General features: G+C 37.9%; 2 protein-coding genes and 2 pseudogenes across 2 annotated transcripts; 3 read left to right on the top strand and 1 right to left on the bottom strand.

The window, feature by feature from the left end:
• Positions 1-464: 464 nt before the first annotated feature.
• LOC149116446 (melatonin receptor type 1B-B-like) lies at positions 465-3,339 on the bottom strand. Its single transcript, XM_089283682.1, has one exon. The coding sequence runs from the start codon at positions 2,963-2,965 to the stop codon at positions 1,856-1,858; it is 1,110 nt and encodes a 369-aa protein (XP_089139808.1). The 5' UTR covers positions 2,966-3,339; the 3' UTR covers positions 465-1,855.
• Positions 3,340-7,454: 4,115 nt separating this feature from the next.
• LOC149116445 (melatonin-related receptor-like) lies at positions 7,455-10,507 on the top strand (annotated as a pseudogene).
• A 2,841-nt stretch (positions 10,508-13,348) lies between these two features.
• On the top strand, positions 13,349-14,920 carry LOC149116444 (melatonin-related receptor-like; annotated as a pseudogene).
• Positions 14,921-17,160: 2,240 nt separating this feature from the next.
• LOC110058080 (melatonin receptor type 1A-A-like) lies at positions 17,161-18,888 on the top strand. Its single transcript, XM_020764670.2, has one exon. It carries the CDS (start codon positions 17,217-17,219, stop codon positions 18,198-18,200), a length of 984 nt encoding a protein of 327 aa, XP_020620329.2. The 5' UTR covers positions 17,161-17,216; the 3' UTR covers positions 18,201-18,888.
• The last annotated feature ends 9,012 nt before the right edge of the window (positions 18,889-27,900 follow it).

Genomic DNA, 27,900 nt, shown 5'->3' with positions numbered 1-27,900 from the left:
GAAAATTTAGAGACAATTTTTTACTTTTTAGATCTGTTTTAAACGTTTTTACAGAACGAAGTATCATAAATAATGTAAGTATATCTATTAGTCTTGTAAGTAGAGCAGCTAGCGCTGTATAAGTATTGTAACCAGTGTGTGTAACAATGCATAATAAAAAAAATAAAATAAATAAATAAATAATAAATAAAATCTACCAAAACCAGGAACTGACTACCTGAAGCGTAATTTCAGTTACAGCCAAGCTTCTCTATGGAATGATCTTCCCAAGGAACTTCGTTCTACAAAATCTTTAGGCCTCTTCAAGAGAAGCATTAATAAAAGGTTCTCTACCATCGGACTTCCACACGGCAAATTTGTAAACCAGTAAAGAGATGGTTAAAAAATGTTGCCGAAGGGAAGGAGGATGTAAGGAGTGTCAATGCAGAGCAGGGTTGTTCCCATTCAGGACTCCTGATCGTCGGTAATAGTAACAAACTGGTTTATTTAACTTCTCGGACTACAGCACTCAGCAGCACTAAGCTTCTTAGCATTTTTCATAGCTCTCTTAGGGATTATGCAGCCCTTTCGAGGGAGTACGCATCCCTTTCGAAGGATTGCAGTCAGAGCACAACGCAGTCAATTCCACCGCGATTACATGGGAGTTCCTCTAAGGAGATATGACTCTCCTAATAGGGTGCAAACAAAAAGCTTTAGTTGACGAAATCATGACCATGGAAAACACATCCACAGAAGCTATGCCTGGTCATTATGTAACTAGTATTTTTTCTGCAAATACTCGAAGTGAAAGACAATCTTTCCAGTGTTTACACTTAAGGCAAGGTACACGTAAGAGTAAATGTTTAATCTTTAATCCAGAAGTGTAGCAGCTCTCGTAAGCTTGTAATTCTCTTCATTGTCAGCAGCTGTTATTGTTTTAGGGCTCGGGGCATTGTTTCTCTTGTTTGTTCTATTATTCTGTCAAAGGGTAGCAACCTATTCATTCTATGACACGTTACGAGAGCTCCTACATTACCCCTTTAATCAGTATACTTATCAGTTGCTGCATGTAGGGAAAGACACAGAGAAACATCCAGATTACCACGTGAAGTTTTAAAATCAGTTAAACGCAGAAAAGTAAGAGGCAAAATTTAATATTTCTTGAAGAAAAGTGTACCCGTTTCAACTGTTTTATTCATCGTGGCTACCAGTTGTGAACTATGGATTGTCAAGCTTGCTCAGGAAGAAGAGTCTTTTTTTACTCGATTTTTTTAAACAAAATTTGAACAAGAGAAGTGTCGATCTTCTGGTGGGAATTTTAAATGTTATCCAGAATTAAACTAAACCCAGGTCCTGCAGAGATTCATAATCCCCTTACCTACGGCCGTGGATTCATGTGCTCATCGAGCGCCTATTTTTTTATATCAAGTCTGGACGTCTCACTAGATTGGCTTCTTCTCTGTTTATTCTGACCGTGTGAACTAGAGTCACTGATTCGTCAGTTTTATTTGAAACTACTCGTGCGTGAAAAACAAGTGTCAAGTAACCATGTGAAACTAACAAATGAAAATATCTCGTTGCATTTACCTGCGACAAAAACAAATTTCAAAACTCCAGCAGTGTTCTCATTCATAGCTAGCCGTCGGTAATTTCTTTTGTTTGTTTCTTTTCTTTTGTTTGTATTTCTGGACGAAATTGGGCCAATTTCGTCCAGAAATTACTTATAGAATTAAAATTCATAGATCTAATTTCCCTATGGAGGAGGGAATACTTTCTTTGTTAGGCATTAGTTCAGTTGTTTCTCTTTACAGCTTAAATTAGAATAAATCTTGTCGTCGACGTGTAGATTGGCTGTCTTCTTATAGCTTTAATGGAATTACTCAGTATCCGCATCGTTATGGCCTGTATTCAGACGTTTGTTCAAGTTTTCGTCAGTTTTCATCGTCGTTGACTCAACGGACTGCTGGCTGATAACCACATTGTCTGATCTTAGCGAAAGCGTATTTGATCTTTGTTTTGTATCCGCAGTAGATGCTTGTTGTGCGTCGGCAACTTTCTCTCCGGGATTGCAACATATGATTCGCAAAAATTCTCTTCTGAACATAGGATTCATACCTGCGTAGATGAAAGGATTAATGGTGTTGGACAAATTGAGAAAGAAAGTGCACAGGAGTTGAACATTTCGTGGCATCGTTCCAATGACGCTGAAGCGCGTTAAGATAGTGATGATCCACGAGGGTACCCAGCACAACATGAAGGCAAAAACCACAGCAAACAAAGTCCTGCTTAAACGAATCTCGTGCCTGGAGACTGTCGTCTCTCCGTTTTGGAGTTGAAGAGCACGCACCGATAGCGCATTGTGTTCCTGAATTTTTTTCAAGACTTTCCTGTAGCTGAATATCGTTATAGCAAGTGGAAGGGCAAAGAAGAGCCCAATCACGACAAAGTAATGGACAATCCTCGCAAAGTTGTTCAAATGCTCGTTTAAACATGCTGCATATCCAGGGTTAAAGTAGAATCCCTGTAAACCTGCAAGACGCATGATCCAAATGTAGCTGGTTACAAAAGCCCACGCAGAAGCAAGCGCTATGCGTGATCTCCATTTCGAGAAGAACCTTTTGTACTGCTGCTCTGACTTGCATATTCGCACATATCTGTTCGCTGCTGTAAAACCCATGGTTACTGGCGAAATGTACACGACAAAGAGGCTGAAAAAAGCGTGCATTTGGCATAGGGCTTCGCCAAAAGGCCATTTCCCTGAGATCAGTACTCCGGCGGCAAGGGGCATTACAAAGATGGCGGACAGCAAATCACTGATTGCCAATGCGACAATGTAAACGTTTGTCGTCGTACGGAGCCTGGTGTTCCTGTAGACAGAGATACAGACTAACATGTTGCTCAGTAGAGAAACAATATTTAACACAATTATGAAGCTCGCTTCTAAGACTGTCACAAACAGGCTCCTTGAACTAAGCTCGTCCTCCATCAGCACTTCTAAAGCCGCCAAAGCAAATATCAGGAGGATGAATATGATCTTCTCACTTCTTAAAAGGTGCTTCAATGATGTTGGAAACTTGAAACAAGCGTTTCAAAGTGGGGAATGCATCTCCATAAAAATATAGGCAAGATTGGCTGGAAATGAAAAAAGAAAAGGCGTTGAGAACAGTAATTTGGCAGTAATCTATCTCGACAGATCTATGACAGTGACAATTAATTTGAGGAGAAATGCGAATGAAATGTAATAAGACTACAAATAGTCCATTATATACAAAATCAGCAGCCGATAGCCAGAAGCTCCGGACATTATTTCATTCACCCTTTTCTATTCACGAGTTCTACTCATAGATCACTTTGATTATGTCTTGATTGCTGCGTTTGATTTCAGAAGGACTGCTGTTGAAAGCCTTGAAAGCAATAAGGTGTATTCAATTAACAACAGCGTAAAAGCCTTATTGTCATTCGTTCACAGTTCATTCGATAAGACCACCTGCGCCGCCTTTTCTGTATTTTCCTCTCGCAGCTGAAGGCTGTTTGTAAATTCACCTGAAGCTTATGCCTTAAAAATCTCTGCGCTTCCTCAGAAATGGATTAGCTTTAATCTTTCAAGATCTTTGTTTCAATTTATAATTAAAAAACACATGCTAACTGACATTGCCAAGCAACTGCATTTTGGCATGCTAAAATTTCATGCGAAATTTCTCCTTATTGAATACTAGGGTTTTTTTTTTTTTCAATTTTCTATAGTATTAGCATTGCACAATGATACCTATTTACATTTTATACAAACCATCCAAGGAGTATGATATTATTGGGTTTGTACTCTAATCCCATTCTCACCTTAATTGAATTCTGGCTCTGCGCCGATGCATCGACAATATAATGACATCAGAAACGTTAATATCGCAGTTACATCTCCAAATCTAAAACAATTTGTTTTTTGAAATTCAGGATTGTCCACGGCATTTCGTTCAAGAATATCCAAGTTTCTATATAAGCACTTGTCGCGGCTGCAGTTTCAATGTCACCGAATTTTGCTAAGGCAGTGTTTGGAAATTTGGAACCCATGACGGAAATAAAACTCTCGACGTTTTGTCGGTACAGCCATAAAAAAAAAAAGCAAGAAAGCATTTTTCTTGAAAATGTCAATACCAGATCTATTCATTGTTTTTTTTTTTGTTTTGTTTTGTTTTTTTTTTCGTGATCGCCTGATGTCCTAAGGTGTCTTTCTTACGCGCGGTGTACTCGGTTGCGCGAACGAAGTTGTCCCTTTCGAAAAGGAATTTTCAATCCTTCTTCCTCAAATGGAACTGTGGTTTCAAATTACGAGTCGACTGTTTCATTGGTCATATATTTATACTCTTAGGAGTTTCAATGAAAAAAAGTGGACACATACCTTGATGCTTCGCGGCTTGGTGAATATGCACCACTGTTTACCTCCAGAGCAGTGGTGAACAGAACAGTTTATTACAATTTGAAAACAAACAAACAAACAAACAAAAAACTGGACAAATTAAAACTAACGGAATTCAAGGTTAATATGACAAACATCTGCGACATTTTACAATCATTATGTACTATGTAAAGCAATATAATCTTGTACTCACAGCAAAATGTTCAATGGCTGACAGCAAAATCATTTAGTTCAAATTAAAATAGTTTTTTTCCCTTTTTGGATTGATTGAGACTCTTTCCTACATTTATGTTATGCCATCATAAAGAAACACTCGCTTTCAGTTCGTGTTTCGAAATTTCGTTTGTGGTCTCCAATTTCTGTCGTGTTTTAAGCAGTACAAGAAATATCAATGATTTCTTGATTTTGTTACAAACATCTACATAGTAGGTGTATACATAAAGTGTAGCTAAGAACAGCTGTAAAACAGAAACCTGCTGCTACATGTTATGACCAGAATAGTGCAAAGTAGTGTAGACGGGGGGTTGAAGAAGCGTGCCGAAGGAAAAGGAAAATCGTAATGATAATTTAATATGGATAGACCCATTTAGCACTCTGAATACAGCTTATGCTGTACTAGCCAGGGAGCCAATCAGAATACGTTGTTTGTTTGAGTGTACGTATGTTTGTTTGTCTGTTTGTTTTTGTTTGTTTGGGTTTTTCTCCAATCGGCCAGCTTGCCAAATAAAGACAGTCTTTGTACGTGATTTTTCAACAATAGAAGAACAAGTATTAACATAATATTTAAACTGACGATAAAATTCGAAATATAATCAATATTACAATAATCTTGCATAATCCATTTCTGAGGAAGCATAGAGATTTTTAGATCATAAGCTTTGGCTTAATATGCAAACAGTATTTACTACTAAAGGAAAATAAAATAAAAGGCGGGGCAGGTGGTCTAAATGACGAAGCACTTGCTGTATTGCAAGGACGTGTAGGAACAGTCTTTCTGACATCAAACGGAACAATCAAGACATAAAAGTTATCGATTAACTCTTAGGGAAGAAGTTAAATGTATTTTCCTAAACGGGCGCGTGGTAATATGAAAAATAAATTTTAAAATGTTCATATTTCAAGTCCGAGGCTTACAGATGGGCTTGTTTACGCAACTTTGTCACTGAATTGGCTTATGTGCCGTCTACAAACCATTCGTAAAAAAAAAAAAATCTAAAGAGCGAATGAGTAACTCAGATACTAACAACAAGAAAAAAGATGTATCAACGAACAGAATTATTTCGAACTACTTTATGTTAGTTGCTTCTAGTTCACCAATTAAGTTCTCCAAAATTTTCTCCGGTGTGAAATTTCGTGGAAAGTTCGAAGTTGTACTACAAAAACATTTTCTGTCAGTCGTTGCGAATCACTCGAAATCAGACTTTTCTACCGTAAATTGAGTACCGAAAAGCGAGGAAATTCGTTAAGTGCATCCCACATAAATTCTCTTAAATACAGCAACGATCAGAGCGGTAAACACTCGACTGCAATTGACTCATTTTTACGTAACGAGAAACACAGCATTAAGCACCATTACAGCGCCAAGCTACAAACAACCAAACAAACTCTTGCAACTTCAAAAAATTCAATTAAAATTACTTACAGTGACTTTCCTTGCCATTTAACAGTGAATAGCTTATAGAAATAAAGTTGCGTTGATTAATCTCGATGGAGGTGTGAAAAGAGGTAAAAAATCGATGATTACCGCTAATTCGTTCACGAAAATAGATCAACACGAGGAAATCTGCCCGCTTCCGGAACCAATCAGATTGCAGAATTTGTTGAATTCCGCACGCTGAGACAAAATGAAATAAATTATTTAGTATGAAAATTGATTTTTTTCAATCAATTTGCCCTTGGGCTTTCCGTTTTCCATTTTTGATCAGTTGCTAGAGACCTTACACGTCCTGTCATTCATAACGGGTGATGTGCCTACATAGCAGGTGTAATAATAAGAGAATAACAAAGAAGGAAAATGTTCACGTTGTTTTTTTAGCTCACGTCAAACACTTAAGATATAATTTTTTTTTTCTCTTTCTTTTTGATGTTCTGAGTTATAAATTATAAGAAGGGCTTTTAATGCTAGTGTAAAATATATGATTCGCAGAAAAACAAGATTAGTCAATTAATTGCTCTTGGCTTTCATTTTCTCTATTTAATCAGTTGTTTACAAGCACAAAGGTGCCGTTTCTTGTTTGTTATTCAAATTTCTTCTAATCTGTTAAAAACAGAACCTTTATTACCTGCGTTAGGTCCCTATTACTGGTTACCTCATCCCAAACCTTTGTTTCGTCAAACTCTTCAGAGTGGTTCTTACATATTCTGACTAGTTTATATTATGCTATTTTAAAAGAGGAAAGAGGCTGGTAAGAGATAATCAAGGAGTGCATAATATTGACAAAATGCTGTAGTCCATTATTCCACCTTTTTATCAATTCACCAGCTGTTAAATTTCACGACCATCAACGCGCTAGTGAATTTGTGGATCTCATACCACAAAAAAACAAAGGTAGGTAATGCCCATGAACTATTTCACTCCGTCTTTTGTTTTTTGTTTTTTCTGTTTTTTCTGTTTTTTTTTTTTTTTTTTTTTTTTTTTTCATTGAGTTGCTGATGTCGTATCGTAGTTTAGATTTTTAAAACTCTCTCTCTCTCTCTCTCTCTCTCTCTCTCTCTCTCTCTCTCTCTCTCTCTCTCTCTCTCTCTCTCTCTCTCTCTCTCAAAAAAAAGAGGCCATAAGAAACCGACTAAATGAAAACTGAATTGTATTTTACATTTCACTCCATTTATAAAAGTAACAACTCCATCTCATGATCTAGAACCATATTGGCCGTGGTTATTTCTTTTTTTTTTTTTTTTTTCCTCATTCTTTGAAAAAAAAAGTGGCATAACCATATGATTGCTCATGCTTAGAAATTTCAATTTTGGGAAATAAGTTTAAGATATTAGAGACCTGTTAGATCCACGTTTACCGCAAACGTCTAACTGCAAGTTAAGATTAGACGACGTGTTCGGACGTTACTCGATCTGTATTGGAGTAAGTTGTAGCGAATAGAAATCACCCTGTGAATACATTGGAAATTATCAAAATTACGCTAAAAAGAGATACAAAATAGTAAGCATCGATTATAAATCACACATTCAAGTCAAACCGCCGCGATATTGGATTTCCACTTTGGATGAGTTCCTTTCTACAAACAGCTACAAAAGGCAAGGTAATTGCTTATTTCCCTAAAAATTATTTCCAATTTGTAGAAAGGAGGGCGACTTTGTTCAATGTCAGCATTTGTATGTGGTAATTCAAAGCAATAAAGGTTAAGGTAAATGACTTACGCGAAAACCTACCTCTTGAAGTTCAAAACGCGAGTCGCAAACTTCAAACGTGACGATTAGCTCTGGTCACGTGACCCCTGCCGTTCGCAGTTTACGGTAAACGTAGGTCTAAAAGTCTTTATTTCTTCAATCCCTCACATTGCAACACATTTCTGTTCTCAGTCTTATTTGTGTTCTCAGTCTTATTGAAGGTGGAAAACATCAGTAGCTTAGCGTGAAAGAGATCGTGCTCCACTTGGATTGCGCCATACCAGTTAATAAACAAATACTAAATACACTTGAAAACACGTCGAAGGTGGAGAACAGTTAGCTGACCAAAAGTGACGAGATGGAAGGTGAGCTTGGTGCACGAACTCTATTCTTCACTATCTTAGAACCCACTTCCATTATTTTGTTGAATGTTGTTTCACTACTGGGAAACATCTTAGTCTGCATCTCGGTTTACAGAAATACTAGGCTCCGTACATCGACAAATCTCTATATTGTCGCATTGGCCATCAGCGATCTGTTGTCCGCCATTTTTGTCATGCCTTTTGCAGCGGGAGTGCTTATATCAGGCAAATGGCCTTTTGGTGAAGCAGTTTGCCAGATGATTGCTTTCTTTGGCCCATATGTACTATATATTTCACCAGTGACCATGGGTTTCACCGCGATCAACAGATATGTGAGAATCTGCAAGTCGAATCAACAGTATAAGCGGTTCTTTTCTCCTTGGAAATCTTTCATCTCGCTCGCCTCTGCGTGGATATTAATCGCCTGTTATATCTTGATAACACGTTTTACTGGTTTACAAGGATTTTACTTCGAGCCTGGCTATGCAGTGTGCTTAAATCAACATTTAAACAAGTTAGCAACCATTATTCATTACGTCTTTGTATTGGGATTGTTCTTCATTCTTCCACTGGTCCTAACCATATTCAGCTACAGGAAAGTTTTGAGAAAGATTTAGGAACACAACGCGGTATTGGAGCGATCTCTTGAAAACCGAGAGGGAAATTTCGCATCCGTGACAACACACGAGATTCGTATCAGCAGATCATTGTTTGTTGTTGTTTTTGCTTTCATGTTGTGTTGGATACTCGTTTGGCTCATTACCATTCTGACACGCCTTAGCATCGTCGACACCATGCCACGAAATATTCGACTATTATGCACCTTTTTCTTGAACTTGTCGAACACCATTAACCCTTTCATTTACGCAGGAATGAATCCCTTGTTCAGAAGAGAATTTCGACGAATTCTCTACTGCAGACCTAGGGAGCCTGACATTCGACAAGCGTAAATCGAAAATGTCAGGCAACGACCAAACAGGAGTGTAGCTCCGCTAGACGTTATGGACGTCAATAAATGGGTCTACTGGCTACCGACGATAAATGAGCAAGCTCAGTATATACAAAGTTGTTTTGGACCACAAGTGTGGAATTAAAGCACAAACAGAGACCGTATAACCACCAACACAATAACGGTTGAACGCTAGGAAAAGGGTGTGAATGGGGGGTGATGGAAACAGTGAGCTTTTAGGCTTAAGAACAAGAAAAATAACTTTATTCGCTCTTGTAGTTTATAAAGTAGCTAGCTAATCAGTTAAAAAAAAATCAGCCAGTTTTTTGATAGTCGAAATATACGAAGATCTCTGACGCGTAATCTGTCAGCTGACCTGACGCATATAATTTTGGTCAATAAAACTCTAAACCCCATATAGACCCTGCTGTACCTCGCAAGTTTCTCTTTTTTTTTTTTTTTCGGAATTCAGAAAACACGATATTCTTAATTGTGTTCCAATCAATTCTGGAAATGTTTGGCTATTTCAACCCGAGAAATTTTTTTAATCGAAAGGAAGGCGCCCATTAAGTCTTCAACTCAATTGTCACACGCGGTCTTTGAGGTACTGTTGATTCAGGGAGCTGGAAAGCAATAACAAGCAGTCGGCTATTAAAAAGATTCTGTAAAAAATAAAATACTGAGGGTATTTTCCTGAGGGTAACACTTCTCGTCAACTTGACTCCATTATTCCCCCAAAAAGACTATATATGTAGGTCTAAGTATAGGGAACACTAAAGGGAATCATGATAATTAAAATACAGCTATAACTAGTTGATAATCATTATAATTGACATCATTGACCCTGGTGGTGAGAAACGTGACATGTGTACTGCATGTAACACGTTCGCGAAAAAGATCTCACGTCTTTGGCCTTATGCTAAAAACTCCTGGAAAATGATGAAAACGAAAAGCAATACAAAAAGCTAATACAGCAGTTGTTTATAGTTATCGATAGAGAGGCCAAAGTATTGCAGCAGAAAATGGGCACGCTGCAAATAATATCATTAGCATTTAAGAAGTAAATCTTTAGGCAGCGTCAACATACTACGCCAATGAAATTTGAAAACGCATTTTTATACCTACGTTTAGGCCCATCCTCCACACTAATCCGTCACGAAAACGGAGCTTTTCGAAAACGCTCTTCAATCGAACGAATTTGAAAACGCTGGCTTTTCGTTTTCCTGTGGCCGCGGAAAACATTTTTGAAAACGAAGCTTTTCGAAAACGGTTTAATCGCGATTATCATTTGATTTCCCTGTCCGAGTTTTCTCAAAACACAATTCCAAAATAACCGGTGATTGTTGCGTTTTTAAATTTCTCGGCACAAATTTCGGCATAGTGTCGACTGGGCCTTAACCAAGTTACCTCTTAGGTTTGTTTTCATTATTAAATCAGTTGTGCAAGGACTGATATATTCCTCAACCACTCGTCAAGCCTCTATGATTTTATTTTTATCATAATTATATATTTTTTCCTTTTTCCTTTTTCCTTTTTCCTTTTTATTCGTTAATCGCTTAACGATAAATGCGATAAGCACTAACAGGGTCTAAGTGCATGTGAAGACAATCTTACTTATATTCTTGCATTATGTTATATCGACATAATTTTTTCTTTTCTTTTCTTTTTTTTTTCTCCTCACTTTTGCCTCAAAGCGTGGAACATTACTGGAGTACGTGACCTGAAAAGAACATACGACATCTTGCAAATTAACATGCAGAGCACAACACATGTGTAGCTAGATAAGACAGAAACCAAGTCCTACATTAATTTAACTTATCATATTTTAATTTCTAATGTACTTTTCGACATGCGATCAATTGCTTCTTGATGGTCAGCTTAGTTGTAAATTCAATATATGGCGGCTGCAAAAAGGTATCCCAAAACTTGCAAGTATTTCTGTGAACGTCTATCCTTAAACTGTATCTGCAAATTGGTTATTAAGTTTTTCTTCGCGTACCGACCAATGTTTCGGCAGTTGTTTTACGGCATCATAGAGCCTACACAGAGCTATTAAATAACATCCGCAAGGTGCCTGCTTTTCTGGTCGTCAAAGGTTTGGTCGACGCCCTAACTATAATGTTATCGCAAAGAAAATCCACAGATAATTTTCGACTTACGCTGAGAAACCGTAGGCATGACATAATTTCGATAGATCGAATTTCGAAATTTGGTTCGATCCGGCACTCAACGGGTTTTTTAAATCACTATCAAAAGAATGAATATTAAAACGAACTAACCTTGTTTTGTTTACTTTGGCACAAGGGTCCATCAATATAGAAAGTATGAACGAAATCGATTTTTTGGCTGTGTTCGCGATTATGATGATCATATCTGAATTTTACTGACACTGACGCTTAATTTGATTTAGGGATTTAGGTATCTGCAGCTTAAACCGGACGCGCTATCGCTTGGACGCGAGATACTTGTATTTCTGAAGGTATACGGTAACCTAAACGCTTTACATTCACTGTGAACGAATGACAACAGAAGCCTACAAGCTATTGTGCTTTCATTACACTGTATTGCTGTATTGCAAGACGTTTACGCACAGTCTTTTTGACATCAAACGAGCAATCAAGACATAAAAGGCATAAAAGGTATTTATTAAGGGGAGAAAGTTAAAGGCGCGTGTTAATATGAAAAATAATTTTGAAATTTTCATATTTTCTCCAGCTTACTTGAAATAATCTTATTTGTAGTTATGAAGGAATATAATACCTTTCTGTAGTTGTGAAGAAATTAGAGATGCTCTTTTCATGTTAGAGCAGAAAATAAATTATCAAATATGAAAAGAGATTGTTTCAATCAGTTAGTTCTTAGGCTTTCCGTTTTCCATTTTTAATCACTCAAAACCTCACCGTTTGTTATGTCAATATCTTGCAATCTTTGAAGAATCTTCTAATAGGTGATGTGCCTGCATAGCAGGTGTAATAATAGAATACTAAACAATGAAAATGATCAGTTTTCTTTTTCCTTTTTTTAGCTTACGTAAAACGATAAAGATGTAAAATATTCTTTTTCTCTTCCTTTCTTTTTTACATTCTGCGTTTCAAATTATAACAAGGGCTTTTAATGCTAGTGCAGAAAATATGATTTGCAAAAAAACAAGATTAATCAATTAATTGGTCTTGGCTTTAATTTGCTCTATTTAATCAGTTTTTTACAGGCATAGAGGTGTCATTTCTTGTTCGTTATTTAAATTTCTTCAAATCTGTTAAAAACAGAACCTTTATTGCAGGTGTTAGGTCCTTATTACTGGTTACCTCTTCCCAAACCTTTCTTTCGTCAAACTCTTCAGAGCGGTTCTCATATCTTCTGACTATCTCTTGCTAGAGGCTAGTAAGAGATAATCAAGAAGTACATAGTATTGACAAGACGTTGCAGTAGATTATTCAACTTTTTATCGATTCACCAGCTGTTAAATTTCACAACCATCTACGCGCTAGTGAATTTGTAGATCTCATACGACAAAAAAACAAAAAACAAAAAAAACAAAGGTAGGTAGTGATCATTAGTTATGTTACTTCGTTTTTTTGCATTGGGTTGGTGATGGTACCCAGTAGTTTAGTCTTTTTAAAACTCTGAACAAAACGCTCCATAAGAAACCGACTGAATTAAAACTAATTTGCATCTATTTTACAGTTTACTCCATATATAAAAGTAATAAATCCATCTAAATTCATGTTGACAGTGGTTGTTTTGTTTTATTCCTCTTTCTTTGGAAAGAAAATTGGCAATCATAAGATTTATCGTGTTTAGAAATATCAATTTCGTGGAAATAAATTTGAGATATTAGAGACTTTTTAGGTCTACATTTACCGCAAACGTCTAACTGCAGGTTGAGGTTAGACGTTTGCTGTTTGACGTTCGGATTTAGATTGGAGTAAATTGTAGCGAATAGAAATCACCCTGTCAATGCACTGGAAATTGTCAAAATTACGCTTAAAAGAGATGAAAAATAGCTAGCATCGATTATAAATCACACATTCAACTCAAGCCCCCGCAGTATTGGATTTCCACTTAGGATCAGTTTCTTTCTACAAACAGCTACAAAAGGCTAAGTAATTCCTTATTTCCCTAAAAGTTATTTCCAATTTGAAGAAAAAGGGCGACTTTATTCGATGTCAGCTTTAGTACGTCGCGTAAAATATAATTCAAAGCAATGAAACTTGAGGTAAATGACTTACGCGAAAACCTGCCTCTTGAAGATCAAAACGCGAGTCGAAAACGTCAAACGCGACGACTAGCTCTAGTCACGTGAACTCTTGCCATTGCTGTTTACGGTAATCGTGGATCTCAAAGTCTCTATTTCTCCAATCCCTCTCACTACAACACATTTGTATTCTCAGCCGTACTGCAGGAGGAAAACATCAGTGGCTTAGCGTGAAAGAGATCGTGCTCCACTTGGATTACGCCATTGCAGTTAATAAACAAATACTAAATACACTTGAAAACACGTTGAGGATGGAGATATTGAACAGATAGCTGACCAAAAGTGACGAGATGGAAGGTGAGCTTGGTGCACGAAGTCTATTCTTCACTATCTTAGAACCCACTTCCATTATTTTGTTGAATGTTGTTTCACTACTGGGAAACATCTTAGTCTGCATCTCGGTTTACAGAAATACTAGGCTCCGTACATCGACAAATCTCTATATTGTCGCATTGGCCATCAGCGATCTGTTGTCCGCCATTTTTGTCATGCCTTTTGCAGCGGGAGTGCTTATATCAGGCAAATGGCCTTTTGGTGAAGCGGTTTGCCAGATGATTGCTTTCTTTGGCCCATATGTACTATATATTTCACCAGTGACCATGGGTTTCACCGCGATCAACAGATATGTGAGAATCTGCAAGTCGAATCAACAGTATAAGCGGTTCTTTTCTCCTTGGAAATCTTTCATCTCGCTCGCCTTTGCGTGGACATTAATCGCCTGCTATATCTTGATAACACGTTTTACTGGTTTACAAGGATTTTACTTCGAGCCAAGCTATGCAGTGTGCTTAAATCAACATTTAAACAAGTTAGCAACCATTATTCATTACGTCTTTGTATTGGGATTGTTCTTCATTCTTCCACTGGTCCTAACCATATTCAGCTACAGGAAAGTTTTGAGAAAGATTCAGGAGCACAACGCGGTATTGGAGCGATTTCTTGAAAACCGAGAGGGAAATTTCGCATCCGTGACAACACACGAGATTCGTATCAGCAGATCATTGTTTGTTGTTGTTTTTGCTTTCATGTTGTGTTGGATACCCGTTTGGCTCATTACCATTCTGACACGCCTTAGCATCGTCGACACCATGCCACGAAATATTCGACTATTATGCACCTTTTCTTGAACTTGTCCAACACCGTCAACCCTTTTATTTACGCAGGAATGAATCCCTTGTTCAGAAGAGAATTTCGACGAATTCTCTACTGCAGACCTAGGGAGCCTGAGATTCGACAAGCGTGAACTGAAAATGTTAGGCAAGGACCAAATGGGTGAGTAGCTCCACTAGACGTTATGGACGTCAATAAATGGGTCCACTGGCTACTGACGATAAATAAGCACGCTCAATATATATAGTAAAGCTGTTTTGGATTACAAGTGTGGAATTAGAGCACGAGCAGAGACCGTATAACCACCAACGCAATAACAGCTGAACGCCTCTATATGTGTAAATAAATGGGACACTGAAAAGAATTATCATAATTAAAACATAACTATAACTACTTGATAATCATTCAGATTGACATTATTCACCTTGGCAGTAACAAACGTGACACCTGCAACATTTAACAAGTTCGCAAAAACAAAAAATGGCACGTTTTGAGCTTTACATTAAAATAAACTCTTGGAAATTGATGAAAACGAAAAGTAATACAACAAGCTAATACAATAGTTGCTTATAATTATTGATAGAGAGGCCAAAGTATTACACCAGAAAATAGTGACGCGGCAAATAGTATCATTCACGTTTAAGCAGTGGATTTTTAAGCAATGTCCACTCTACCACAGAGGAATATGAAAACGCAGTTTTATTTACAGGTTAAGGCCTACCGTCCACACTAATCCATCACGAAAACGGAGCTTTTCGAAAATGATGTAATCACGATTATCATTTCATCTCGCTGTCCAAGTTTTCTCAGAACACAAATCCAAAATAACCGGTGATTGTTGCGTTTTTAAATTTCTCCGGCATAGTGTGGACGGGCCCTGAGTCAATTTACTTCTTAGTTTTGTTTTCTTTATTGAATCAGTTGCGTTAGGACTGATATTTTCCTCGACCACACGTCAAGACCTCTATCATTTTATTTTTATCATCATTATGATGATTTCTTTTTTCTTTTTCTCAATCGCTTAACGATAAATGCAATAAATACTGACAGGGTCTAAGTGCATGTGAAGACAGTTTTACATGTATTCTTGTATAATGTTATATCGACATGATGTTTTTTTGGTTACTTTTGTTGCGCAAAGATGAGAGCCTCACTAGACCTGAAAAGAACATAAAATATCTTGTCAAGTTAACCTATAGCTGACAGAGCACAACGCAGGTGACAATGACGAATTACGTGATTTTAAGAACGGCCCTTGCGTAGGAGGAGGTGGAGGGTCGTGTTTTGCCTATATAATGATTCGGCAATCACATCACCAGAACTGCGCTAACCTCGACACCAGTAGATAAAAGAAGACCGGGAAGGCCACGAACGATCTTGAGGAGCAGTGTAGAGAGACAGCGGCAGGTGATGGGATGGCAGTCACTGGGGCGCACCAACAGAGTCTGCTAGAGACCTACAATTCTCGACAAAAGTCCTTGGCACACCTGGATCAGATAGCAGAATGCGTTGCCAAGGCATTTTGGGGATAATACCTAATGACATCATTAGAAGAGGGAACCCCCTTCTCTCTCCCCCCCCCCCCCCCCGACCCGACAATATTGTAAGCGGGCAACGACGACTTCATCACGATAAACAACATTGAGTTGGGGGAAAGGGGGCGAACTGATAAATTGCCCTGACAGATATTGCAAGAGTGGGAAGGTGCGCCAAGACTTTGTCGGAGATTGTAGATGGGTGGAGGGCATTTCTGAATGGCCTTAGGTGTCCTGCGGGGCACGATGAGGGATGAGAATTTGAATCGCCCGAATTACATTTGGTGTGTTACAAGAACTAGTATGAGTATCACTGAGTCAATTGAGGAGCAAGGATTTACTTTTTATAAAGTTCTGTTGCATATCGGCATTTTTGGCCATTCTGTCACTTTTGTTCTTAAAGAGCGATTTTCCATTAGATTCTTCGCTTAGAACTTTTTACGTTGCTCAGAAGAATTATAAATGAACCTTTTTTTTAGAAAAATTCCTTCTTAGTTCTTGATTTTAGTGAGGTTTTGTAGAGGAGGCGCAAGGGTAGTCATTTTCCGGCAATAAGTGAGGCGCCAGCTATTTGTTCAGTGTTAAACGGAGTGTAAGCCAATCAGAAAGGAAGAAATACGATAATCTGCGATTTAGTTCTGACTGCCAGATACGTTTATCACTTGTAAATATTTATAAAAGATACTAATTTTAACTTAAAGGAAAAAACATGAGTCAAAATCATATTCTATTTAATTTTTGCCGCATTGCAGATTTTACAGTGATCGTGTATTTTTTCGGGAGCTATTTTTTTTCCTTTGAATTGAATTTTATGTGTTATATCTTTTATAAGCAGTATGTAACAAATAGAACTAAAATTACAAATCACTATCATAACTGTTCAAATAGTAAGGTGTTTGCTATCAAAAAAAAAAACATTACTTAAGTTTCTTTGCAATCTGGCTTAAAGATGACAAGAAAACTGTAAAGAAAATTTTAATAGCAGAATGGCAGCTTTCAGGGAAATTCAACAAATCGTCCGTGAACTGACCTGAGCAACTCATATTCTTTACTAACTTGGATGATTATCAGTTTAAGCAAACATATCAAAGTAATTTGTTTCTTTGCGAACAAACAAAATAACAACTAAAATGAGAGATTAATATCTTCTGTATACATAAAGTCCGTCAAAAATTAATAATATACGATTTCTTTGACAACGGAACGTGATCATGACTCGCTAAAGAAATAAGAAAATGTCCTACTGCAACTCTCTCTAACTTTTTTTGACAGTATGGCTGACGAGCTTAATTCACGAAGTGTTTTTTTGACCGTCTTGGAAGCCAGCTTTATGATTTTGTTAAATGCGTTATCCCTGTTGGGAAATGTTTTAGTCTGTATCTCTGTTTACAGAAATACAAGACTTCGTACCTCGACCAACGTCTACATTGTCGCTTTGGCCATCAGCGATTTGTTGTCCGCCATTTTTGTTATGCCTCTGGCTACCGGGGTGCTTATTTCAGGCAGATGGCCTTTTGGAGGAACAGTTTGCCAGATGCACGCCTTCATGGCCCAATTTGTCGTCTATGTTTCACCTATTACCATGGGTTTGACGGCCATTAACAGATACGTGAGAATATGCAAGTCGGATCAACAATATAAGAGATTCTTTTCGAACAGAAAATCTCTCATTTTAATCGTTTCCGCGTGGATGTTTGTTGCCTGTTATATTTTGACCGTGCGTCTTACGGGCTTACAAGATTTTCACTTCGTGCCTGGCTATGCAGTGTGCATGAACGTACATCTAAGAGAATTTGGCAAAATTGTCCATTACTTTCTTGTCGTTGGCTTGTTTTTACTCTTCCCACTAATTGTTACTGTATTCAGCTACAGGAAGGTTTCAAAACACATCCGGGGACACAATATGGGAGTGGTACAAGCTCTTCAAAACAACAGTCGGAATGTGACGGCGGTCAGCACACACGAAATTCGCATCTGCAGGTCTTTGGTTGTCATCGTTTTCGCGTTTATGCTGTGTTGGATACCCACGTGGGTCATTGCCATTTTGGCGCGCTTCCGTGCCATAGCCAGAATGCCACGAGATATCCAGTTGTTATGTACTTTCCTCGTCAATTTGTCAAGCACCCTAAATCCTTTCATCTATGCAGGAATGAATCCTCTCTTTAGGCGAGAATTTCGACGACTGCTCCTCTGTAAAGCTGGCGAGAGAGTCGAGGACAGCAACGGTTCAACTCGAAGGCCTAACACGCTTTTTTGACGACACGATCACGCGTTAAAGCTATTATTCTGAGTTAAGTCAGAAATTTAATTCGGGCATTTTACTTTCAAATTTTCGCAGTTTGCAATCTGTCTTTAATCTTACACAGTCGTCTACTAACTTAGAAACTAATAACTTGGAGATTTCTTCGACTTGAAAGTAGCATCGCGCATCCGAGAAATTGCCGCGTGATGTACAGTTCTTTAAAGGTGGCCAACAATAGCTTGCTGCTTTTTTAGCACTTCTACTTTGATGCATCAATACTACCATTCTTGTTAATTTTAAGCATTAAGAGTGCCTGCCCGTAAAAATCAGACAAATTCTTAATTTCGCGGCCAGGGTGGAAAATTCGATTTCGCTCATATTCTTATGGTAGATAGGCTAGGGCATGACAAACACTACTGGATAGTTTTTTTGAAATATGCAAATTACCAAATTCCGCTAAAATCGTCATTAATTTGACGCACCATTTTATTAAACAAGTTTGAGAGCCTCACATGCAAAACCACATCATTCTTCCGTCTTTAAAACACTCAAATATTTTTGTGCAATGTTTAAATGTGTACTGGGTTGATTTTAGGAAATGTTGCGTTGTCTTTTTGGGTGCACAATAATTAAATTTCGAAGACATGTATTTCATTCACTTTAAAGTACTTCGTGAATATAATTAATTTTCACCATGTGCGAAACCTTCAAATGGACCAAGTTTCTGGTGGTTGAATTGCAGAAGGATGGTCTACAGATTCCTGTAAACATTTCTTTGGGCAAATGATTGTGAGCGACGTGAGAGCTTTTCAAAGTACGTCAAAAATGCAAATATTTGACCATCCGTCGTCAAATTTCAATTTATGGGTTAGACGTATATTTTAGCATGCGCCACATGACTTGACCTATGTTAAGTTGAAATAGACACAGAGCCGATAATTTCGAAATGTTCTAACCTTACTTGCTGTAAAAGGCAGGTCCAAAGCCGATTTGACGTGTTTCTCTCACCATTCGTCGCACATAAAGCAGAAGTTTGCTTTTGTTTACATAACGTCCGATGTACATCGCCAACTGTCAACTTATTTAACGGTCGAATACCATGAATCTGTGATCCTCGTTCGACACATATGATCACCACTGCATCTAAGTCAAAAACGGCTAAGTCATTCGTAGATAGTTGCTTGCTTTGCACTACACCAAAATATTACGTTTATGGCTTGAATCCTTGCTTGCAGCGGTTCCTTGTTCGTCACGCAAATCTGTCATCCCATTTTAGGGGGTAGGGGTGGGACAATTTCTATCCTAATACGTAAGGCTCCGTAAGGCTTGGAATCACTGGGAGCACACAATCGTATTGAGTAGGAAGAGATTAAATTAAGAAATGAAAAGAATGAATAATTTACCATTGCCCCTGTTGTTATCTTTTACTCGACCACCGCTACCTACATGCCCCTGCGTAATACTGTAACGCTAAACTCATACCTAGCTCTTTTCGCGCTGTGCAATTATTTTTGGTTTACATGCAATACAGTGGGCTACCCTCGGGGAAATGGGTGGCGACCGCTTAATGGGGCTAGCCGCTTATATAGAGGTTGGTGTACCTTGAATATTTAATTTTTCACTATCGGGCTATAAATTTCTTGGTGAACATGGAGTCAATTCAATACAATCATGATAGACGTGTGTTTGAATTATCAATCGTCATGCAATTTTAGACTCTTATCTGCCATCGCCCTCTCCAAAACAAAGTTCTTAAATTTTGGGTGGCCGCTTAATAGGGGTAAAGGCAATAATGAAACCCTTATCGGAATGACCAAATGATGACCGCGGAGGTAACCGGTCAATAGGTGTTTTATTTACAATATTTTACTGACGATAATTTTGGACTGTATTGACAACAGTCCTCTATTTTCTGTTACATACCAATGCCTCGCCACTAAGGAAACAAAATACGCCAAATAAAATGGCATGGCCAGGGCTATTTACTCACGTAATTATTAATTAAATTTAGTCTGTTTTTCTCACGAACTAGACACGTTGTGATTTCCTATTTTTATTTCAGCTAGTTCTTGCTTTATTAATCTATAATTTTTTATGGCGATTTTCTTACAATTCTAGTGGGTACAGGCACTAGCTTTATCAGCTGTTGTCTGAAACATCAGAACGTACAACAAACGTGATTTGGACCGAGGCCACGTACACTATAGAATATGATTACATAAATATACACATATATTATTATATATATATGAAAAAACAGATGAACAATGATTAAATTGCTTCACTTATCCTGAGAGTACTCTGTACAAAATAGATCAAAATGTGCAGCATATACCGTGACAGCATTGCATGACGAACAATAACGACTGTAAGATTGTGCTGCGCCGACACGCTTATCAGCAATGGTCAGCAATCGATCAAACGCAATATTTTGGCGCAGCGCAAAGCAAGCAACTGTCCACAAATAACTCAGCCGTTTTAGACTTAGATGCAGTGATGTTCATATGCGCAGAAAGATGGTCACAGATTCATAGTATTCGACCAATAATAGGTTGACAGTAGGCGATGTACATGGGACGTTAACCTTGTGTAAACAAAAGCAAACATCTGCTTTATGTGCGACGAATGGTGAGAGATCGACTAGAAACACGTCAAGTCGGCTTTAGACCTGCCTTTTACAGCAAATAAGGTTAGAACAATTCGAAATTATCAGCTCTGTGTCTATTTCAGCTTAACATAGGTCAAGTCATGTGGCGCATGCTAAAATATACGTCTAACCCGTAAATTGAAATTTGACGACGGATGGTCAAATACTTGCATTTTTGACGTACTTTGAAAAGCTCTCGCGTCGCTCACAATCATTTGCCCAAAGAAATGTTTACAGGAATCTGTAGACCATCCTTCTGCAATTCAACCACCAGAAGCTTGATCTATTTGAAGGTTTCGCACATGGTGAAAATTAATTATATTCACGAAGTACTTTAAAGTGAATGAAATACATGTCTTCGAAACTTAATTTTAACGGAATTTGGTAATTTGCATATTTCTTTGAAATAAAAGGATATTTTGCCAAAAAAACTATCCAGTAGTTTTTGTCATGCCCTAGCCTATCTACCATAAAAATATGAGCGAAATCGAATTTTCGACCCTTGCCGAGTTATTTTCCATTTTTATGGACAGGGACTCCTAAATGCTTATAACTCAAAATTGGGTTGGGTTATCCCCAACTTTAGAACACTCTTATTATTTAATTATTATTTTTTTTTTTTTTCACACACACACACACACACAAAAAAAAAACATAAGTGGGTCTGTAACCCTTCTCACAATCATGTCAACTACGATTTCTTTTTCACAGCAACTTTTTTCTGCTTGAGCAGAGATAAAAGCCAATCAGTAATTTTCTTACTAAATAAATCCAAATTAGAAATGTTGAATAACAGCGGAGCTCCGGCGGCCGAAGGGCCGCCAAGCGGAGCCCCATACTCATAAAGGAATGAAAAGAAAACCCATGAGTTGATTTTCTCATGGTTATCATGGCTAGCGGTATTGCCCGTGGGCGCGTACGCACGACGACGACGACGATGACGGCGGCGGAGTTGCCCAACATGGCGGCCATACTCCAAGTAAAAGGAGACATGCAGCCTTGGTTTACCGTGTATTTCCTTGATATTCGACATCCATGTTATGATCAATTGACACCTGTCAAAACAAGGTATCCGGTGACCAGTGTCACGTGACCATCCGCGGACTCAAGTTTACAGCTCATCGAGGTCACGTGTTTTTTTAAAGTTGACCGCTGACCAAGTGCAGGTTATCGATTGGATCGCGGGTTCATATTAGGTTAGCTTGTTGGAAACAGGGCAGGATTGTTCGGAAGCCGGTTTACGCTAACTCAGGATTAAAAGTTAATCGAATTATAACTTTTTCTTCTATACAAATGCATTTTGCTGTTTTGTTTTGTCTATATGGTGATTACTAAAGTTCAAAACAGAAGGACAAACAATATACAGAAACCTCACCGCAAAGTTACAAAACTCAAATCAAAATTCTACCTTTTTCTGGGTTAGCTTAAGGTCATTCCCCAGTATTGCATTGCGCATCCTTAGTGCGCATAATTTCATGCGTGATTAGTGCGCGCGCATTAAAAAATGGCGGCTTTTTCTTTACAGCTGGACCTCGCCATAGAGGTAAATCGTCATTTTCTCGCAAATGAATATGGTGACCTATCATTTTTTTCTGTTGTTTTGAATTGAGTAATAAATTTCTCTGTGGACCAATTCTCAGTGTAGAACAAAAAGCAATCGCCTGAAACGTGAATTTAGCAAGCAATCGTGACTACAATCATGGTGCTATTATCAGGATTTATATCGGTATAGACAAGGTGCTGTTGCTCCTAAACGAACATGGCAACCCCTCATTTTTATTTCAAAATTTAAGTTCCGATAATATAAACAATCAATAGGCCAAGTTTCACAAAAATCTCAGTGCAGGTACTATTTCAGTGGAATAAAAAAAAAATAATAAATATACATTTATATTGCGCCATTTTCCACTAATTGTCCATGGCGCTTTACAATACTTTAAAATTAAAATCCTAATTCTTTAAAAACCTAAAATCCTAAGAATTAAATACGCTATATAATACAATTAGGCTACAAATAAAAAGTAAAAACTACAAATCAAATGCACGCTTAAAAAGATAAGTCTTAAGATTAGCCTTAAAAACTGCCTCTGATGATGAAAGTCTGATCTGGAGGGGTAGTTTATTCCAGAGCCTTGGTGCCGCCACGGAAAAAGCCCTTTCACCATACGTTTTAAGATTTGTTCTAGGCTCATCAAGCAACCTGTCGTTTGAAGATCTTAGTGTCCGACCAGAAATATTAAATCGCAGTAGGTCTCTAATGTAATCAGGGGCCAGTCCATTCAGAGCTTTGTAAGTTAACAACAATATTTTAAAAATAATCCTAAAATGAACTGGCAACCAATGTAAGCTCTTTAGTATTGGTGTGATGTGTTCCTGCCTTCTAGTCAAGGTAACAAGGCGAGCTGCTGAGTTCTGTACAAGCTGAAGTCTATTAATCAGATACTTTGGGAGACCGTACAGTAGGGCGTTACAATAGTCCAAACGCGATGTTATGTAAGCGTGAACAATAGTCTCAGTAGTACTCTGGGATAGGTATCGCCTAATTTTAGCTATACTACGAATGCGGAAAAATGCGCTCTTGCAGGTTATTTTAACATGTTCTTTGAAATCCAAACATTGATCGAATGCAACTCCTAAATTCCTGGCCTGTTTACTAGACTTGATTACTTCATCACCAACTCGTATATAGTCGAGGGGTGGTCGTGGACGATATTTAGAACTAATAACCAAAAGTTCAGTCTTATCCCGATTTAACTTAAGTTCGTTGCGCAGCATCCAGTCCCCAATGTCCTTAACACATAATTCTACGGCCATCTTTGAGCTTGATAGATGATTAGGACAGTTGGACGTAAACGACAAGTACAACTGTGTGTCATCTGCATAGAGATGAAACGGTATGCTATGCTTTCTGGCTATGTCACCCAGCGGACTTGTATAAAGGGAATACAACAAGGGTCCCAGTACAGAACCCTGTGGTACTTACCTAGGGTAAATTCTTCTTTGACGGTTCAATTCCATTAACAGAAACAAACTGTTCGCGTGATCATGAGTGAAGGTACGAATGAAACCAATTAAGAGCAGTGTTCCTAATACCAAAGCGATTCTGTAGTCTAGATAACAAAATCGAATGATCAACAGTATCAAACGCAGCCGATAAATCGAGCAATAGTAATATAACCGATCTGTTATTGTCAATAGCCATCAAAATATCATTTTGAACTCTCACAAGCGCAGTCTCTGTACTGTGATGAGATTTATATGCCGACTGAAATTCTTCTAATAAGCCTTCATTATCATTAAGGTGGTCCATTAATTGTGCTGCAACTGCTTTCTCCGTAACTTTGGATAGAAAATATAAATTCGAGACAGGACGAAAGTTAGAAAATAGTTCATGATCAGCTCCACTCTTTTTCAACAACGGCTTCAACATGGCAACCTTGAATCTATCAAAATAACCTTTCAAGGGATTTATAGCAGAGCACCGGCGGCCCGAAATGCCGCCAACCGACGTACCGTAACTATAAGAACAGAAACACATGCATGCACAGCAATGGAAACCCATGCAACTCTTTTTTCATAGTCAATATGGCTAGCGGCATGGATCGCGGGCGCGTACGCCCAACGACGACGACGTCGCTCAACATGGCGGCCTCACTCCAACTAATACCAAGTTCTGCTTTACGGCGTACGTTTTTGATATTTGGCATCCATGTTATGATCATTTGACGCCTGTCAAAACAAGGTATCCGCTGACCAGTGTCACGGACCATATCGCGGGCTCAGGTTAATAGCTCATCGAGGTCTTGTGTTTTTTAACGCTGACGGCTGACCAATTTATTGTTTTCGATTGGATCGCAGGCTAATGTTAGGTCAATTTGTTGTAATCAGAGCCGGGTTGTTCGGAAATTGGGTCAACGGTAACCCAGAATTAAAAGTTAACCGAAATATTTATCTATACAAATGTTTGTGTAGTTTTGATTCATTCAAAATCAAAACAGAAGACCAAAATATAAACAGAAAACTTCACCGAAAAAGTACAAAACTCAAATCAAAATTCTCAATTTTCAAATTCTCAAACTTCTCAATCAAAATTGGGTTAGCCTAATCGGGCTTTGAACAATGCGGCCCAGGAACCCCGCTTTTACGTTTGGGTGAGTCTGTATATTGTTTCACCATTTGAATTTCGCAAATATTTAGATCTGTTCAGCACATCGATCGGTTTAAAAACTTGTTCAATCCCAATAAAAAAGATAATAAATCAGTCTTCGTAACTCACGTTCTGCAAAATATCCAGAACTTGGTAATTTCACGTTGTTGTTTTGCAGAGAACGCCAAAGAAATGCAAAAGGTCTTTTAATACACGTGTACAGCCATTGTACTGCTCATTGAATCTTCTGTTTAGTGGCGTTAGCATTTTTATTGCCGTTGCTGGTTTTTACTAGTGCATAAGCATAAGAATAAGCCGACATACGCAGACTCAGTAAGATGTTGATAATTAGCGCCTTTTGTTGGAAATTTCCCAAATAAAAGACGCTAATAGGCGATTTGCATGATGGCGTCATTTGACTACAACTACCAGAATCCTTCAGTTTTTCTGTTTCTTATGCTAATAAGGGAAATTGCTATTTAAACCCCACTGGGATTTCAAAATATAAATAGTAAAGAAAAAATCAAATCAATTCTGGTAGTTGTAGTCAAATAACGACAACATGCAAATCTGCTATTATCAACATCTTACTGCTTCTGTGTATGTGGGCTAATGCCTATTCTTGTGCGCTAGTGAAACCCAAGCCTTTAAGTCCCCTAATGTTGCTTTATGGTATCCCCCATAGTCCTTTTAACAGCTGACTTTTCGCATTTCAATTAAATGTAATCCAGTGTGGATGTGAGGCAATCTCGAACAATTATCTGATGAAGTCTAAAGCAGGTGCGAGACAGACCACGATTTGAGACAATATTCTTTTGTTTTCAACGTTCCTCAATAAATAAAAATGTGCTGAGTTGCAATGTATCTTTGTACTCTCTACAATAGGTGAGACAGAATTTCGGAAAGTAGGTTACGGTAACTAGCGACAAAACAATTAATAAGAGATGTAAATGGAAGGAAGAAACTTGTTTGTCAATATAACACCCATGCGTTGTAAGTGAAGAGACTAAAAGCTCTAAGAAGCTCTCTGCTTTATTGAAATTAAAATTATAGCCGGAGATGTCATTCACCGCTTTTGTTTGTGTTACTGATTGAATTATTCACCCGGTTAAGCACTCTAGACATTTTAGGTCAACAACTCGGATTCGAGGCAAAAAAGGAGCGTTGTTTGTCGCTTTGGCATGGCGGGCCAGACAACCTATCCATACTGAAATAACGAAAAAATACTGCAGATTATCCTCTGAGTCGGTGAAATATAACGCAGGTATGTATCAAGATAATTCGACCTGTTGGTCGTTAGTATTCTTATCTCCTTATTCTACAAACGAAAATTAGATCAGTGTATTACTTTCGTATTTTTCTCGGACTGAAAACATTATGTACAAACAGATCAAAAAGGCGTAATACGGACACTGGAATACTTATAACACCTTCCCTTACTTTCAAGTTTTGTTATTAACCTTTGATATTGATGACGCGTGATCGTTATTAGTTCGTTTTCATCTTAATGATGCTAAGCACGTGTCTTGAAGGCGTTTGCTGTTTTTTTGTCATGAAATGAGAGTTGGACCATGAGCGAAAATTTGCGATTTGGCAATAAATTCGGCAAAAAGAAAAAAGAAAGAAAGAAAAAGAAAGAAAAGAAAATAAAGCATTGTCATTGCTGAGGTTTCAGAAAAAGCATTTCATACTTTTAGTTTTTTTGATCTCTCGGTTTTGGCAACAGCTGCGTTAAATTAGCTCCTTAAAACACTCAGTCATATTCAGACTATACTGGCTCTATGGAGTCTTTCTCGATATCGGTTTATTCATGCCCTTTCATCACTGTAACCTTTACATAAAGAACTCAAAGACACCGATTTAAATCAATTGTACTTGTGTTTACATTCAGAGAGGGAAATATTACATGTACGGATCCAGTTGATTAACCGGAGAGGTCCAACATTGAACTTCGCCGGACGCTACGTGGGAAGTTAACAGTGGTAAATGTCGTGTCTTGTTAACCCACCCAACATTAACGTAGCTAACACATTGTCTCTCATCGTTTAATTGACCCTTTCAGACTACTTTAGCTACAGGGTGGCGGAAAATAATAATAAAAAAAAAAGAAACAAACTCTCTCATTGGCTGGCTGAAGCAGCTGTAGCCTTCAAACTTGCTCTGTGCTTAGGGAAATAAGAAAAATAGGGCTCGGAGTACCTTACATTTTGCCCTACCAATATAAATATTGTGCTTATGTGTGCTTCCAAATAGAAGTGCGTATAGATAAGCGAAAAGTCAAAGAAGCACTGGTGTGCATTTTCTGATATGAGCGTTCAGATTGCCTTTTTCGGTGTATATGTTGTTTATTAATTTTCCTGCTTACAAGTGTTTTTTGTTATTTCGTGCTTTGCTTGATCTTACCATAATTCGAAAGTCTTCACTGAGGAGACATAACTTATCCTAATGAGTTCCCCTCTTTATTCCAAATTCAGCATTACAATTTGTAATATTTGGCTAATGGAAATCGAAAATTGTTCAAAATTCTTTCAAAACTTATAAGACAAGATATTTTCATCTGAAATCATTGCCAAACCGTTTTTAGGTTACGTTCCGTTTATCCCTCGCCTGCTAGATTTTCCCTCCAAAACGGCACTTAATTGTTATGAATGTTAAGACTGATTCCGCTCAAAGTTCGAGCAATAAGTGCAAAACTTATTTACCAAAAATCTACTCATAGCACGGTAACTTTTGGGATACTATTTAAACCAACTCCCTTTAGTTCATTTCTCCAAGTGACTCTCCGATTAAATTCTCAAGAATTCTCTAGAAAGTTATTGTCAAACCTCGTAAGAATGCTTAACGCGTGTGTTGTTGTGTTTTTAACTAACGGGGAACGTCTGTTCAATCAGTTAAAATATGAATACCTTCAGGTTCAATTT

The sequence above is a fragment of the Orbicella faveolata genome, unplaced genomic scaffold (genome assembly GCF_042242905.1).
Source record: "Orbicella faveolata isolate gen_17 unplaced genomic scaffold, um_ofav_v1 contig_12, whole genome shotgun sequence".
In the NCBI taxonomy this organism is placed as follows: Eukaryota; Metazoa; Cnidaria; class Anthozoa; order Scleractinia; family Merulinidae; genus Orbicella; species Orbicella faveolata.
This window is presented reverse-complemented; position numbering and strand designations above follow the sequence as displayed.

Coding starts and splice junctions, on each gene's coding strand:
- LOC149116446 (XM_089283682.1), bottom strand. CDS start 2,965: ATGGAGGACGAGCTTAGTTCAAGGAGCCTGTTTGTGACAGTCTTAGAA.
- LOC110058080 (XM_020764670.2), top strand. CDS start 17,217: ATGGCTGACGAGCTTAATTCACGAAGTGTTTTTTTGACCGTCTTGGAA.